The following is a 13,271-nucleotide window of genomic DNA, read 5'->3' as shown; positions in this document are numbered from 1 at the left end:
AGAAAACCCTGATTGTGGTATCGTCCACCAAGAGAGAAAGCATCATGGCGGCACTTCTGTAGAAAAGATTTCTCCGATTTTTTCTTTGAAGGATTTCTTGTCCTGAAAGTTGTTGCCTCTGCTAGTTTGAGGTGTTTTTCGAAGAAAGATGGATAGAGGAAAGCTTGGCGGTCCGAGAAAGACCAAGCCGAAAGGTTCGTTACGTATACTTACGAATGTTATGGTGTGAGTTTTGTTGGGGGAGGGGGGCGGTCTTGGATGAAAAGTTATTTGCCCATATACCACTGTCTGGTCAAGGAGGTTAAATAGTTTACAGGTGATTTTTGATCTGATTGAAGCCTCATTGGTTACGAGAAGAATGCCATTGGAAATGCTGGAGGTACCTAACTGTGGGTATGAAGGGGTAGGAGCTATTTCACTACAGATGGATGGACAAAATTCTCCCTGGTAATAATTTATTGTTCAGTCTTGTAACATGGTCTATAATGTGGCAGTGATAGCACCACACCAACTGCTCAGCCTGTGGGGTCGCGACCTTTTAGCCTAGTGGTTGGAGTGCGTGAGTTTATGATCCGGAACTCGGGGGATCGAACCCCGGGGCCGGCAGTTTATGTTACTCCCTTTCGTTGTTTCAATCGCAATACAGTGGTACATGTATGAAGACATGGTTGCATGTTGATTGTATTCACATTTGGATCCTGAAGTAACCCAAGTTGTGTGATTGTTGTTCTCCCAGGCCCCCCTCCCACTGGAGAGTTGATCGCACTGGGCAGTAAGCCGACCCCGATGGCCACGGATCCGAAACTGCCATCCCAACAGCGCAAACTTTCAGGTACTTGTTACCTTCATCCTAGTGGCTTTCTTTAGAACTGCATCCCAGTACATAGATTTTCAGCTGTCTGTATGTTCTTTTTGTGAGTATTAGAGTGTCCAGAATTTTGTCACAAGTTGCCATAAGCTACATGTAGTTCGGAGTTGCTACTACGCATGTGCAGTTTCAAAGGTGAAGGCCCCCGGCTTGTAAGCAGTGCTCGTCTCCACATTGTCTAGATTTGCATAACAACTCCCAGACGGGGTTTGTTCACGTCTCGGGGGCCTTCACCTTTGACACTGCACAAGCGTAGTAGCAACTCCGAACTAGCTTATTGTAGTGAACTACAGTGTAATATTGAACACTGAAATGACACCTAAAACTATTGAAATATCTGGTAAACTGTGTTTAATGTTGACCCTGACTTCTCTCAGTAAAATGACATCTCAGACCTTTTTGTTATTGTTATTGTTAAGTAGATTATACTAGATACATGTATAGTAGTTAATGATATGGTAATCTATGTTTTCTTGTACTTATTTTCCCTGCCCCAGGTCTAGTCTTTTATAATAACCGTTGGCTTTAATAACCAGCAGAACTGGCCGTGGTAGATAGATAGATAGATAAAGCTGAGATAAGGAATGATAATGAAGAGAATGTTTTGTGTTCCCCCCCCCCCCCCCAACAGCGACTGGCTCCTCCCTCCTACCGTCCTCCTCCTCAGCGTTTGCTGCCAAGAAGCCGAAGCTGGGCGTGCTGACTCCCCTGGGCAGGCCCGCGGAGGGGCCCAAGAAACAACTGGTGCCGGCCAGAGAGTCTTCTGTTGCTCCCATCCTGGGTAGGTCTTACCTTTGTCCTTCTCGCCTGTCAAGCAAATAAACAAAACTAAACACTAGTAACACTTACTAGCCAGCTGGAGTCCAGCCTTATTAGCTTTAGTCCGCGAGGAGTGGAGCTTGGGTAGCTATAGCAGACTAAAGCTAATATAAAGGCTGGACTCCAGGCTAAACACTTACAGCACAGCTAGGTCGCTCCCATCCTGGGTATGACTGAACAGTTTCCGTTCCACTTATGAGACAGGCAGACAAACAAACAAACAGACAAAAACAAAACGCTAATACCACTAACAGCCTGAGGGAGTCCTCTGTTGTTCCTGTCCTGGGTAGGCTTTGAGTTTTTGACTTAATAGAATCAATTTGAGCAGCTATATATATATGAAACAGGTATGAAAATTTTTTATTTTCTGTGTTGACATTATTCAGTGCCGGCATCAGACCTGATTGACTCCATCCTGGACGCAGAAGCGGAGAACAACGATGACCGCGTGGACAGTCTGATCGTCGGCGCCATCAACACCCTCAAGTCCAACAAGGCCAAGCCTGACCAGGCCGTGTTTCTCAGCCTGATGTTCCTAGCCAAGACTAAACCGCTCATCTTTCTCAGCGAGGGTGTTACGGAGGTGGGTTGTTCAGTTTTTTTTTTCTAAAATGGGAAACGGATGACCCCTTCAACTTGCGTCCCCTTGCCCAGGGGAGCAGATTCTCTGACAAGCATTAATTTCTGATTGACCAGGGATGCTACTAGTACTACTGTCACGTGTGGCCACAGTCTTCAACTGTGACCTGTCTGACATTAATTTTTACCCTCAAGAAGCCTTAGAATGCTCCATTTTTACTTAGAATTCTCTTAATCATGCTCAAGTCCAACAAAGCCAGTTTTTTACTACTGACCAAGACTAAACCACAGTGACTCATCTTCCTAAGTTAGTTCTTGGCTAGGTACAGTTTGTAGTTGTTAATATTCCCTGTTATTTGCCATACATTGTACCTGATGCAATTGTTGTGGAATGAACTTTGACTTTGCTCCCTCCCAGTCCTTCTGCAGCCTGTTGAATAGAGATGTCTCCTTCAAGTCCAAGGGCAACCGCTACATTTCTCATGTCTTAACCTTGTCTCCTTTGCTCCCTCCCAGTCCTTCTGCAGCCTGTTGAAGAGAGATGTCTCCTTCAACTTCAAGTCCAAGGGCAACCCGCTGGTGGTGGTGCTGACGTGTAACATCCTCATGTCGGCTTACCAGGAGGAGGACAACTGGCCCGACAACTTTGTGAAGGTCAGAGTCAGTCTATAGCTACTACTGAATGACAACGTTCTTTTTTTTACAATCTTTATTCACAAATAACACAACTGTACATAAGGCACCATCCAGCAAATCCTGGTTCCAACTAGTTGGTAACTGGGAGACCCCATTTCAAATCCTGGGTAGGCCATCTTGGTTGGGGCTGCACCTGTCTTTCGGAAGGGATGTAAAATGGGGGTCCCGTGTTTGAAGAGGTGCATGTTGAAGGGGAAGGGCTATGAATATGTGCTCTGCCGCTGAAGCTGCAAGGAAACCTGCTGACCTACATGTACACTGACAAGGGTCTGAACCAACCAAGATCTTGTCAGAGCCTTCAGGAAACCATATCATGTGAAGGCCCGACAGATAAAAAAGGTGAAGCATGAGGTGAAGCATGACGCATTTTCAAAAGCTTTACGTCACCATCCAAAATGACGAATGCAATCCCTTCCAATCCAATGTCCGAACTGGAGTCGACCCTAGGATCAAACTCAGGCCCCAGGATCCACGGAGTTTGATCCAGATGGCAAAGCAGCGGGGTTGCGTTACCGCTTGCACCACAGGGACATGCAAGGTATAACAGATACGGTAACCACATCTTGAATCAATGGGGAAGGTGGGCAGAAGACAGGACAAGCCTTTTTGGGGTGGTTTTAAGTTAGGGGTGAGGAGGTCACAGCAAAAATAAACCACCCCAAATTTAAATGCATTTTACAGTATCAAATGCTGATGATCACATCTTTCTCTATCTCCAGGTGTTTGTTGAAGACTCCTTGGGAGAGCGAGTGTGGGTGGACAACCCCGAGTGTAAGGAGTTTGTAGCCAACATCCAGACGGCCTTCAACACCAGACTGCCTACCAAGTCTGGACTGACCTCTGACCCGAGCGGCAGGCCACCCTCCTCCACACCCGAACACTGTAAGGCAGTCTTGCCAATTTTCTTGGAATTTGGATAAAAAAAGAAGGAAATGCGGAGCTTGACAATCAACCTGAAAATCTAAGACAAAAGTCTGTACCTAGTTTTAGGGAGTAAAATGATATTTTAGGCAGTGCAAGTTGAAGTTTGACTTCTTTTCCCACCCCCCTGTTTTCGATATAATTGTGGCTGTGAATTTTATTCAATAACAAGTTGTTTTGATGTTTGATAAAAAAAAGGGGCCTGAAATGGAAGCTTGCTAGTTTCTCTTCATTAAACTTCCCATTGTCTATTAAGTTTTCAACTTTCCCTACATCCTTCTCCAGAAACAATGACACACCGTTACCTTATACATGTACATGTATGTACCCCATCAGGTCCCAGTCCTACCCAGTTCGGTGATGATGATGACAGAGGGTCGGACCTGTCCGAAGGCCTGACCACGAGCGAGCGACTGACCCCGGATGACCAGAGCATCACTCCCAGGTAACCATGGTGATGCTTTTCACAAAGCATGTTATTTTGCATGAAAAAGAAGAAAATTAGATGCCCTAATTTTTGCAGTGGATTCCTAGAAGATGCTCTGTTTCGCTGTTAATTACATACACATGCCACTGAATGTTTTTCCCATACAGCACAGTGAGTGACAGTGGGACAGCATGTACAAAATTGATTGACATGCAAGGCTTCCAGGTAATTCTTAATCCATAGAGCACATTGGGGAACTCTGGTTCTGATTGGCTCCCCCCACACACAGTTTTTGGATGCCCTATCCATAAATACTAGCTAAAAGCCTACCTGCGACTAAAACAGCAGGGAAACTTGCTGACCTTAGTGCCACTAGGCATTAAAAGGTAAACAACAATATCTGAATAAAATTTCCCCAGTACACGTTCAAGCAAGAGAGCATTGAGGGTTACATCCCGGACACGCTTTCAGCTCCCACCCTGTCACTCTACAACATTGAAATTACCACGGACACACGCCACAACAAACAAACATCACACTGAAAACAATACTACCGTTTTCGCTGAGATGATAATTGTGTGACAATGGCCTCGTACGTGTACAACTCTGTACAGTCACTGTCAAGTATTAGTATTAGTGCTATCACTCTAGCTATCTAACACTCTACAACATTTGAATAAACACGGACACACACCACGACAAGCAAACATCACACTGAAAACAATACTACCGTTTTCAAGGAGATAATAATTGACGATAGTCTCGGCCTCGTACAACTCCGTACAGTCACTGTCAAGTATTAGTATTAGTGCTATCACTCTAGCTATCCAACAACCAAACTCTGGTCTCTTCTACATGCTTTCTAGTCTCACCCTGCTGTTCTACAGTTTCTAGGTCTCCTACTACAGTTCTACAACAATTATGTTTTCCCCAGGTACACATTCATGCAGGAGAGCATCGAGGGCTACATCCTGGACACGCTGAAGGACCAGCTGACGCGGCGGCAGGCCATGGACAACCTGTCGCGTAACCTGATCCGCCTGATGACGGTGACCTGCGGGTACGCGGAGGTCAGGCTCATGGCCGTGCAGCGCCTCGAGATGTGGCTGCAGAACCCAAAGGTGGGGGTTCCTTTTGTTACCTTTGCCAGAAGGTTATGTTTTTGGTTTTGCTATGGTGGATTGGCTGTGGATGTAAGCAGTATAACTCAAGAAACTGTTGGGGGGATGTTGATAATTTTTGGTAGGTGGGTAGGTGTCAGGGAGAAGAAGGTCAAGTTTGAGAATGTGCCTCCTGGTGGCTTCCTTAAGTATTGCAGTGGAACTTGCTAATTGTATGTGACTGTGTGTTTGTTTGTCCTCAGTATAACTGAAGAAGCTGTGGATGCATGGATTGTTATGTTATTTTTTAGATGGGTAGGGTCAATCATCAGTCATTTATAATCATATTTCATCCGTCCCCCAGCTGACACGACCAGCCCAGGAGCTGCTGATGTCCGTGTGTCTGAGCTACGTAACGCAGGACCTGCAGGACTTAATCAATGACGAATCAATCAATAACCAATCAATCAATAATAAATCAATCAATCTGTCCCCCCAGCTGACCAGACCGGCCCAGGAGCTACTGATGTCCGTGTGTCTGAACTGTGTCACACAGGACCCCCAGGTTGTGGGTTAGAACTAATCAACAACAAGTAATCGATCAATAACTAATAATCAATACTCCATCTGTCCCCAGCTGACCAGACCGGCCCAGGAGCTGCTGATGTCCGTGTGTCTGAAGGGGGCACCCCCTAGTTTATTTTGGGTCTCAATTCGAGTTTGCACACCCCTAAGTCTAGCGACCGTCTCTTCCAGGAAATACTTCTGAGCCAAAACAACTGTGAATGGGAATGAAGGCTATCCCTCTAGCTACAAGAAAACCCGAGTTTCGGTTTCTTCAACCTTTGTAATGTTAGTAAATATAAGAGGGAAAAAGTATTTTTCCGTCAAAAATGAGGCGCAAAATTTGGCATTTTCCTGTGGAACTAAATACATCACAAAATTTTTTGACACGAAAATGACTGTGTCAGAAAGAGAAAACTCCAAGGTATAATCAAGCCCATTATAAAGAAAATCCTACCACTGTGATTTTCACAATAACCCGACGCGCGAGGTAATGCAACACGGCCGAAAGAACGCAACAAAGGTCAATCGGGGTCGACTGGGCAGTTTACCTTCAACGTGTATGGATATCCGGAAGTAAGGCTCGGATCGAAACGCAATTTCCACCCAAAACACACCAATTCATACGCTTTTCGGCCATGTTAGTATCTAATGTCAGTTCGAAGCACATTTTGAGAAATGTGAACTCAAACCCAGACCCTCGAAACCCTTTCGTCCCTTTTTTGTCGCGGACTACCATGGACCACTGTCGCGGAAGAACTGGTGCGTGCACCGTGAACTGCGTGACTCAGGATGTGGGTTAGAACTGATCAATAACCAATCAATAACCAATCAATAATCAATACTCCGTCCCCAGCTGACCAGACTGGCCCAGGAGCTGCAGATGTTGGTGTGTCTGAACTGTGTGACTCAGGACCCACAGGACGTGGGTTAGAACTGATCAATAACCAATCAATCAATCAATAACCAGTCAATAATCAATACTCCATCTGTCCCCAGCTGACCAGACTGGCCCAGGAGCTGCAGATGTTGGTGTGTCTGAACTGCGTGACTCAGGACCCACAGGATGTGGGTTAGAACTGATCAATAATAAATCAACCAATAAACAATTGATCAATAACTAATAATCAATACTCCATCTGTCCCCAGCTGACCAGACCAGCCCAGGAGCTGCTGATGTCGGTGTGTCTGAACTGCGTGACTCAGGACCCCCAGGATGTGGAGGTCGTCTCAGCGCTCATCCGCGTCCGCCTCAAGACCAAACCCCTCATCAACCACTATAACTCATGCATGAGGTGAGACTTCCTCCTTTGTATTCATCAAATGTCTAAATGTACAGTAAAAAAAGTATAGAATGTGGCATACGTTTCGTATAGTGGCAATTCCAGTATTTCTAATGAGGACTGTATACGAAAGAGATTCAACTTAAAACCAAGATTTTTTTAGCATCGAGAATTTTTGAAATTTGCAGATAGATCTATACCATATCTTTAGCCAACCCCTACTTACAAAAGAAATGAAATCCACTCACTTATCAGCTCATTCACAAAGCTGCAAATGCAATTGAAAAGCGAACCTCCTCAGGTTGTGACGTTTGAAAATGCCTGTGCAAAAAGATTTGTCTGCAAATCCAAACATGTGTCCTTCCTTCCCAGAGAGTAACTGGATGCCCATTCAGAAAACCTGTCCTTGATACTGATGTACACCTGGTCCATCTAATTGATATCTGTGTCATTGTATTATACATGTATGTCACTGATGTTGATACCTGTTTCAAACAAATACATCTCTGTCCTTCCCTTCCAGAGAGTTACTGAATGCCCACTCAGAGAACCTGTCCCTGGTTCTGAAACGCACCATCTACAAACAATACAGATCTCTGTGATTGTACATATAAAGCATGTACATGTTGCATGCCATTGGTGTTGATTCCTATTTCTAAAAGAAAACAAAATCTGTCCTTCCTTCCCTGGAAGTTACTGTATGCCCACCCAGAGGACCTGTCCCTGGTGTTTGAACATGCCATCTATAATGCAAGAGACATCTAAGATCATTCACATAGCATCTTAATTCATATTGTTTCCTGTTTAAAGAAAAAAACGTATACTTCCTTCTCAAAGAGTTATTGAATGCCCACCCACTCTTTCCCTGGTGCTGTTACATACGATCTTCAACAATACAGATCATACATATAATGTGTACATGCATATTGCTTACTGTTTCAAGCAAAACAAATCTGTTCTTCCCTTCTCTTTCTTCCCAGGGAGTTACTGAATGCCCACTCAGAAAATCTGTCCTTGGTACTGAAAGACACCATCTAAAAAGACACAGACATCTAAGACCGTACATATAGCATGTACATTCATATCATTTCCTGTTTTAATTCAAGCTAAAAATATGTGTCCTTCCCTTCCAGGGAGTTACTGAATGCCCACTCAGAGAACCTGTCCCTGGTGCTGAAGCACACCATCTACAACGAGCTGTCCAACTCCAGGAACCCCAACAACATGTCCCTGCTGGCCGTGTTGTTCCAGCATAGTCCTGAGGAAGCTGCAAAGGTGGGTGTTGTAGTCTTCACTGTAGAAGTAGTAGTAATAAACCTTTATTTTCCTTGGAAGGCCCTGTCGGCCAGTACATATATATATATATATGCATGTCCGTTCTTCCCAGGGGTCCAAGTGGAGGGGGGGTGTCATGGGAAATAAATAAATAGATAAAATAGCAAACAATTTACAGCAAAAATAGATAATTAGTTAATACATTATCACAATCATACAAGTCATAATCGTCAGGCCAGTCCCTCGAGCTCCATATCCTGGTCTTAAAAGTCCATAGCGTTGGAGCACGCTGGGCATCTACAGGCAGGCTGTTCCACAGAACTGCTCCAGACAGGGCCAGGGATCTGCGGACACAATCCCTCGTTGTCCTAGGTACCATCAACTTGTGAGAGGTCGCTTGTCTGGTAGCTCTGATGGCGCTCTCGCGGTAGGTCACAAAGACTTCATTCATGTGTTCTGGCAACATGTTATGTAAAGATCTGTAAACTGTCAGGAGTTTTTGTGTTTTGTGGATACCCACTGTCATGAAAGAGCTTATCTTTTTGCCACGCAACCGCAAGGCAGTTGCTGGCTTTGTGCCCGGTTTGATGAATTCCTTCCTTCCTGATCGTCCAAGTTGCAGACAGTCTGAGCCTCGCCAGAGGGTGCTGCAAGGCCAGACGATCGCATTTCGCCATTGCTAAAGGCTGACTATAGTTGGTAAATGTGTATGCACAGACTGGTGATAATCCGATTCCTTTTTGTAATCCAAACGGCATCCGAGAAGGCTTGATTTCTACATCGACTGATAAAATACATAGTGTGGCCATTAGCTATTTTGCAGAAAAGGATAGGGCAGCAAAAGTTGTGACGGTTTTCCTGCAAGATTTACACATGTGATAATCGATGGGGAGGGCTGGGCGTAATGAAGTCTATACAAGTCATTACATGACGTCACACCATTTCATCCTCATTGTCGAATTGTTACGTGGCCAGCTTTTTTAAAAAGCATTTCTTGTTTGTGTTATGTATATGATATATATATGACCATGGTTGAATCCTTATTAACATCAGCCCTACCGTATTTCCAAAATAAGTCAGGATCCTGGTGGTGGGTCAGAGGTGTCTGGGAGTTTGTCGTCTCATATCTAGATTTGTTTTATTTCTAGTTCCCAGCAATGGTGTTCCAAGAGTTGTTAACCAGCACAGAGAACGTAACCACATGTAGTAGTCCCTTGGGTGTCTGGGAATTTGTGCTTTGTATATTGATTTTGTATATTGATAGCTTTTATTTCTAGTGCCCAGCCATGTTGTTTCGAGAACTGATTGAGTGGGTATCTCACAGTACTGCCCCCTGGCTTGCGCCCACTTAAAGAATGCCTTGCGCAATTTGGCGCAGTCTTGTGAGATACCTGCTTAGTAGTGGGTCAAACGTGCCAGTAAGTTTGTAGTCTAAAATATTTTGATGTCTTTTATTTCCAGTTCCTAGCTGTGGTGTTCCAAGAGCTGTTGACCAACACAGAGAACTACTAATTGTACTAACTTGTAGATCAGAGATGTCTGGATGTTCATAGTCTCATATTTTGATGTCTTTTATTTCCAGTTCCTAGCTGTGGTGTTCCAAGGGTTGTTGACCAACACAGAGAACTACAGTACTACAAGTACTAGTTGTACTAACTTGTAGATCAAAGATGTCTGGATGTTCATAGTCTCATATTTTGATGTCTTTTATTTCCAGTTCCTAGCTGTGGTGTTCCAAGAGTTGTTGACCAACAGAGAAGACTACCTGCGTGCGGTGCGAGCCCTGCTGCGGGAAATCATCCGGGCGCTGCGGGGCGACCTGAACTTTGCAGCATTCTGCCGCAGCCTCATGCAGGAGCGCTCCGAATCGCAGTTCATGGAGATGGAAGGTCATCTCAAGGTCAGATGTGGTGTCAGATTTCTCTACTGCATGGATGATGAAAGTAAAGATACCAAGATATAAAAGAAAGCATGCTGTTTTGAAAAACATGCACATCTGCACGTAAGCCTGAAATTGCATATTTATCTTTTTCTGTTTTTCTTAAAAAGTGTATGAATATTTTCTGTTTTTCCTGTTGGTAGGAGCGCCTGCTGTTACAGCTGACAGACCTGATCTGTCTGGGCTGTCTGCTGAGCGTGACAGCTGCCGTCAAGGAGGCCGCTTCTGCCCTGGCAAGGGGAGAGAAGAAAGGTAACAGCACTGTGGGAAATGTTGTGGTAAAGCTCCTGTCACGCATACATGACCTTCTCACAACTTAACTCCTGTACACTCCCCAACCAAGGTCAGTGCTGGGTTGGGAGTAGCCTGGAATTCATCCTATTCTGGTTCCAGTTTGCTCCTCTGATTGCATCCAAACAAAATTTGACTTTTCTGCTTTGAATCTTTAAAATGTATAGTCAGCTGGTGCAAACAAATTTCAAAGACTTAGTAGGCAAGCCACCTTGGTGACCATCTGCCAACCACAGATGACCTTGTTCACGACATGGTCTGGAGAAAGTTGGGAGGCCATGGTCGGTTATATGTGACAGGAGCTTAACAGCACTGTGGGAATTGTTGTGGTCTGAAGCTTTCAAAACCCTCCTTTGGATCACAAGGGGTTTGAATCCTCCTAGTTTGTCTATTTTGCTGAACCTCAATATGTATCGTTTAGCTGAGAACTTACAGGCCATTTGAGGGGATGTTATGTTGTTCAAGCTGTTGGCTCTATGTGTGAGCAAATTGGAGAAAGCAAATAGTTTACATGTACATGTATGATATAAGGCATACCGAAGCCAAAATTTTAGATAGGTATGACAAGCATTGTTGTTAATTTTTTCTTCTTCAATTTTTCAATTCTTCCTGTTCTGTGTTTGTCTGCAGTAGATTTGGAAACCCTGCGACGGTTCCAGCTTCAGTCCTCCGTCATACAGCGTGACTCCGTGTGGTGGCTGCACACCATCGCACCCGGCATGTTCAAACTCAACTCTACGGACTACGTGCAATGGTAAGTAATCTGTAATTCTTTCATTCTTTCCCGCATTCACTCACACATCATCTTCCATCCATAGATCCTATTCAAACTCAACTCCATGGATTACGTACAATGGTAAACAGTTTGTGATAAAACAGTCATTCATTCATTCACTCAATTCATTAATTCATTCAACTATAAATCCTCGGCTCTACTGACTGTGCAACAAGCTGAAATGAGCCATTGATTCATTCATCCATGCAGTCATTCTTTCGCTCATTCATCGATCTATTCATCAAGATACGATCATGCAAAACATTCTATGATGAACCATCATTCATTCATCTGTCAATTCATCCATACATATACATGTTACTAACTGTAAATCCTATTCACAAACAGATGATATGAAAGACATCTTCCCTTGAGACTACTGATATTTTTTGAAAATGAAAGCTTTGGATAGTATGTCTATAATATGTTCTATTCTACTTTTTACCTTGATTCTAAATGTCATTGCCTTGATGACATATATTTCATGTGCAGAGATCCCTCTTAAGGTATCTTTATCTGACCATTTTCAGCATCCAGAAGGTTCTGTTTATGGAGTCTGCTGAGTCGTACTACAGCAAGGACAACTGGCCGCCGGAGGGGGAGAGAGCGTGAGTACGGCAAAACAGTATCAACACATAGGATATGGGAGATTCTTTATACACAACCAGGTATTGATCTCACCTGCTAACGTTTCGATGTCTATCAGACACCTTCTTCAGAGCTTCTGACTGGAGTAATGCTTCTCACCGCTACAAGTAGCAGAACACTGTCCCAAATATGGCTAAGTGGTTAGCAGGTGAGATCAATACCTGGTTGTGTATAAAGAATCTCCCATATCCTATTTTCTACCAACCTGATGAAATTAGTATCAACAAATGCATACACATCTACATTCTGAGGCCTAGATATCACCATTTTTTGGTCTAGCTTACATTTTACCGAACCTGATGTTTTTGAGGCTGTGACTTTCTTTCAGTCTTTCACTTCAAACAAATAAGCAAACAACCCGCCCTTGTTTATGGCCGCCTTCTACAATGTCTGTACCTTCAGCGTCTTGTGTCGGAGGTTCCTGTACAGGAGGACACATTGATGCGGCTGCTGGTGATTGGTCTGTCTCAGGACCTCCTGCTGAGCACTGTCAAAATGAACAAACAAATAAACGAATAAATAAACCGCCCTTGTCCCCAGGTACCTTCAGCGTCTTGTGTCGGAGGTTCCCGTACAGGAGGACACATTGATGCGGCTGCTGGTGATCGGTCTGTCCCGGGACCTCCTGCTGAGCGCTGTCAAAATGAACAAACAAATAAACGAATAAACAAACTGCCCTTGTCCCCAGGTATCTCCTGCGGCTGGTATCGGAGGTTCCCGTACAGGAGGACACGTTGATGCGGCTGCTGGTGATCGGTCTGTCCCGGGACCTCCCGCTGAGTGCCGTTGAGGCTCTTGATCTCGCTGATCAGGTGGTGCGGCGGGCGGCCTCGCTCCACTCACCAGGTGAGAGGCTCTGTTAAAGAAGGCAAATTTTATCAATACCATCATCATCATCATGTCGGGTTGCCCGGACTAAGTCAACCCTGAGTCAGCCCGGACTAAGTCAAAGACTGAATACATCATCAATACCAACCGAATCTTTTTATGCTTTGTTTTGTTGTCTTTTTAGTCATTCATGAATGTTTTAGAATGTCTAGATGTTAGAAACTCCTCCAATGATTGTAAAATCCCATTGTCATCCCA

General features: G+C 44.3%; 1 protein-coding gene across 1 annotated transcript in view; it reads left to right on the top strand.

The window, feature by feature from the left end:
- The first annotated feature begins 14 nt into the window (after positions 1-14).
- The window catches only part of LOC136440462 (integrator complex subunit 1-like), a 52,642-nt gene continuing 39,385 nt past the window's right edge, over positions 15-13,271 (top strand). Inside the window, exons 1-15 of the mRNA XM_066436511.1 lie at positions 15-194; positions 737-832; positions 1,500-1,649; positions 2,074-2,270; positions 2,783-2,920; positions 3,682-3,844; positions 4,220-4,328; positions 5,245-5,431; positions 7,124-7,269; positions 8,391-8,532; positions 10,250-10,432; positions 10,615-10,723; positions 11,393-11,516; positions 12,068-12,145; positions 12,874-13,031. Of these exons, the coding sequence (XP_066292608.1) occupies positions 149-194; positions 737-832; positions 1,500-1,649; positions 2,074-2,270; positions 2,783-2,920; positions 3,682-3,844; positions 4,220-4,328; positions 5,245-5,431; positions 7,124-7,269; positions 8,391-8,532; positions 10,250-10,432; positions 10,615-10,723; positions 11,393-11,516; positions 12,068-12,145; positions 12,874-13,031 (2,026 nt within the window). The 5' untranslated portion in view covers positions 15-148. The remainder of the gene's footprint in view (positions 195-736; positions 833-1,499; positions 1,650-2,073; positions 2,271-2,782; positions 2,921-3,681; positions 3,845-4,219; positions 4,329-5,244; positions 5,432-7,123; positions 7,270-8,390; positions 8,533-10,249; positions 10,433-10,614; positions 10,724-11,392; positions 11,517-12,067; positions 12,146-12,873; positions 13,032-13,271) is intronic.

Source organism: Branchiostoma lanceolatum, chromosome 8 (genome assembly GCF_035083965.1).
Source record: "Branchiostoma lanceolatum isolate klBraLanc5 chromosome 8, klBraLanc5.hap2, whole genome shotgun sequence".
Classification (NCBI taxonomy): domain Eukaryota; kingdom Metazoa; phylum Chordata; class Leptocardii; order Amphioxiformes; family Branchiostomatidae; genus Branchiostoma; species Branchiostoma lanceolatum.
This window is presented reverse-complemented; position numbering and strand designations above follow the sequence as displayed.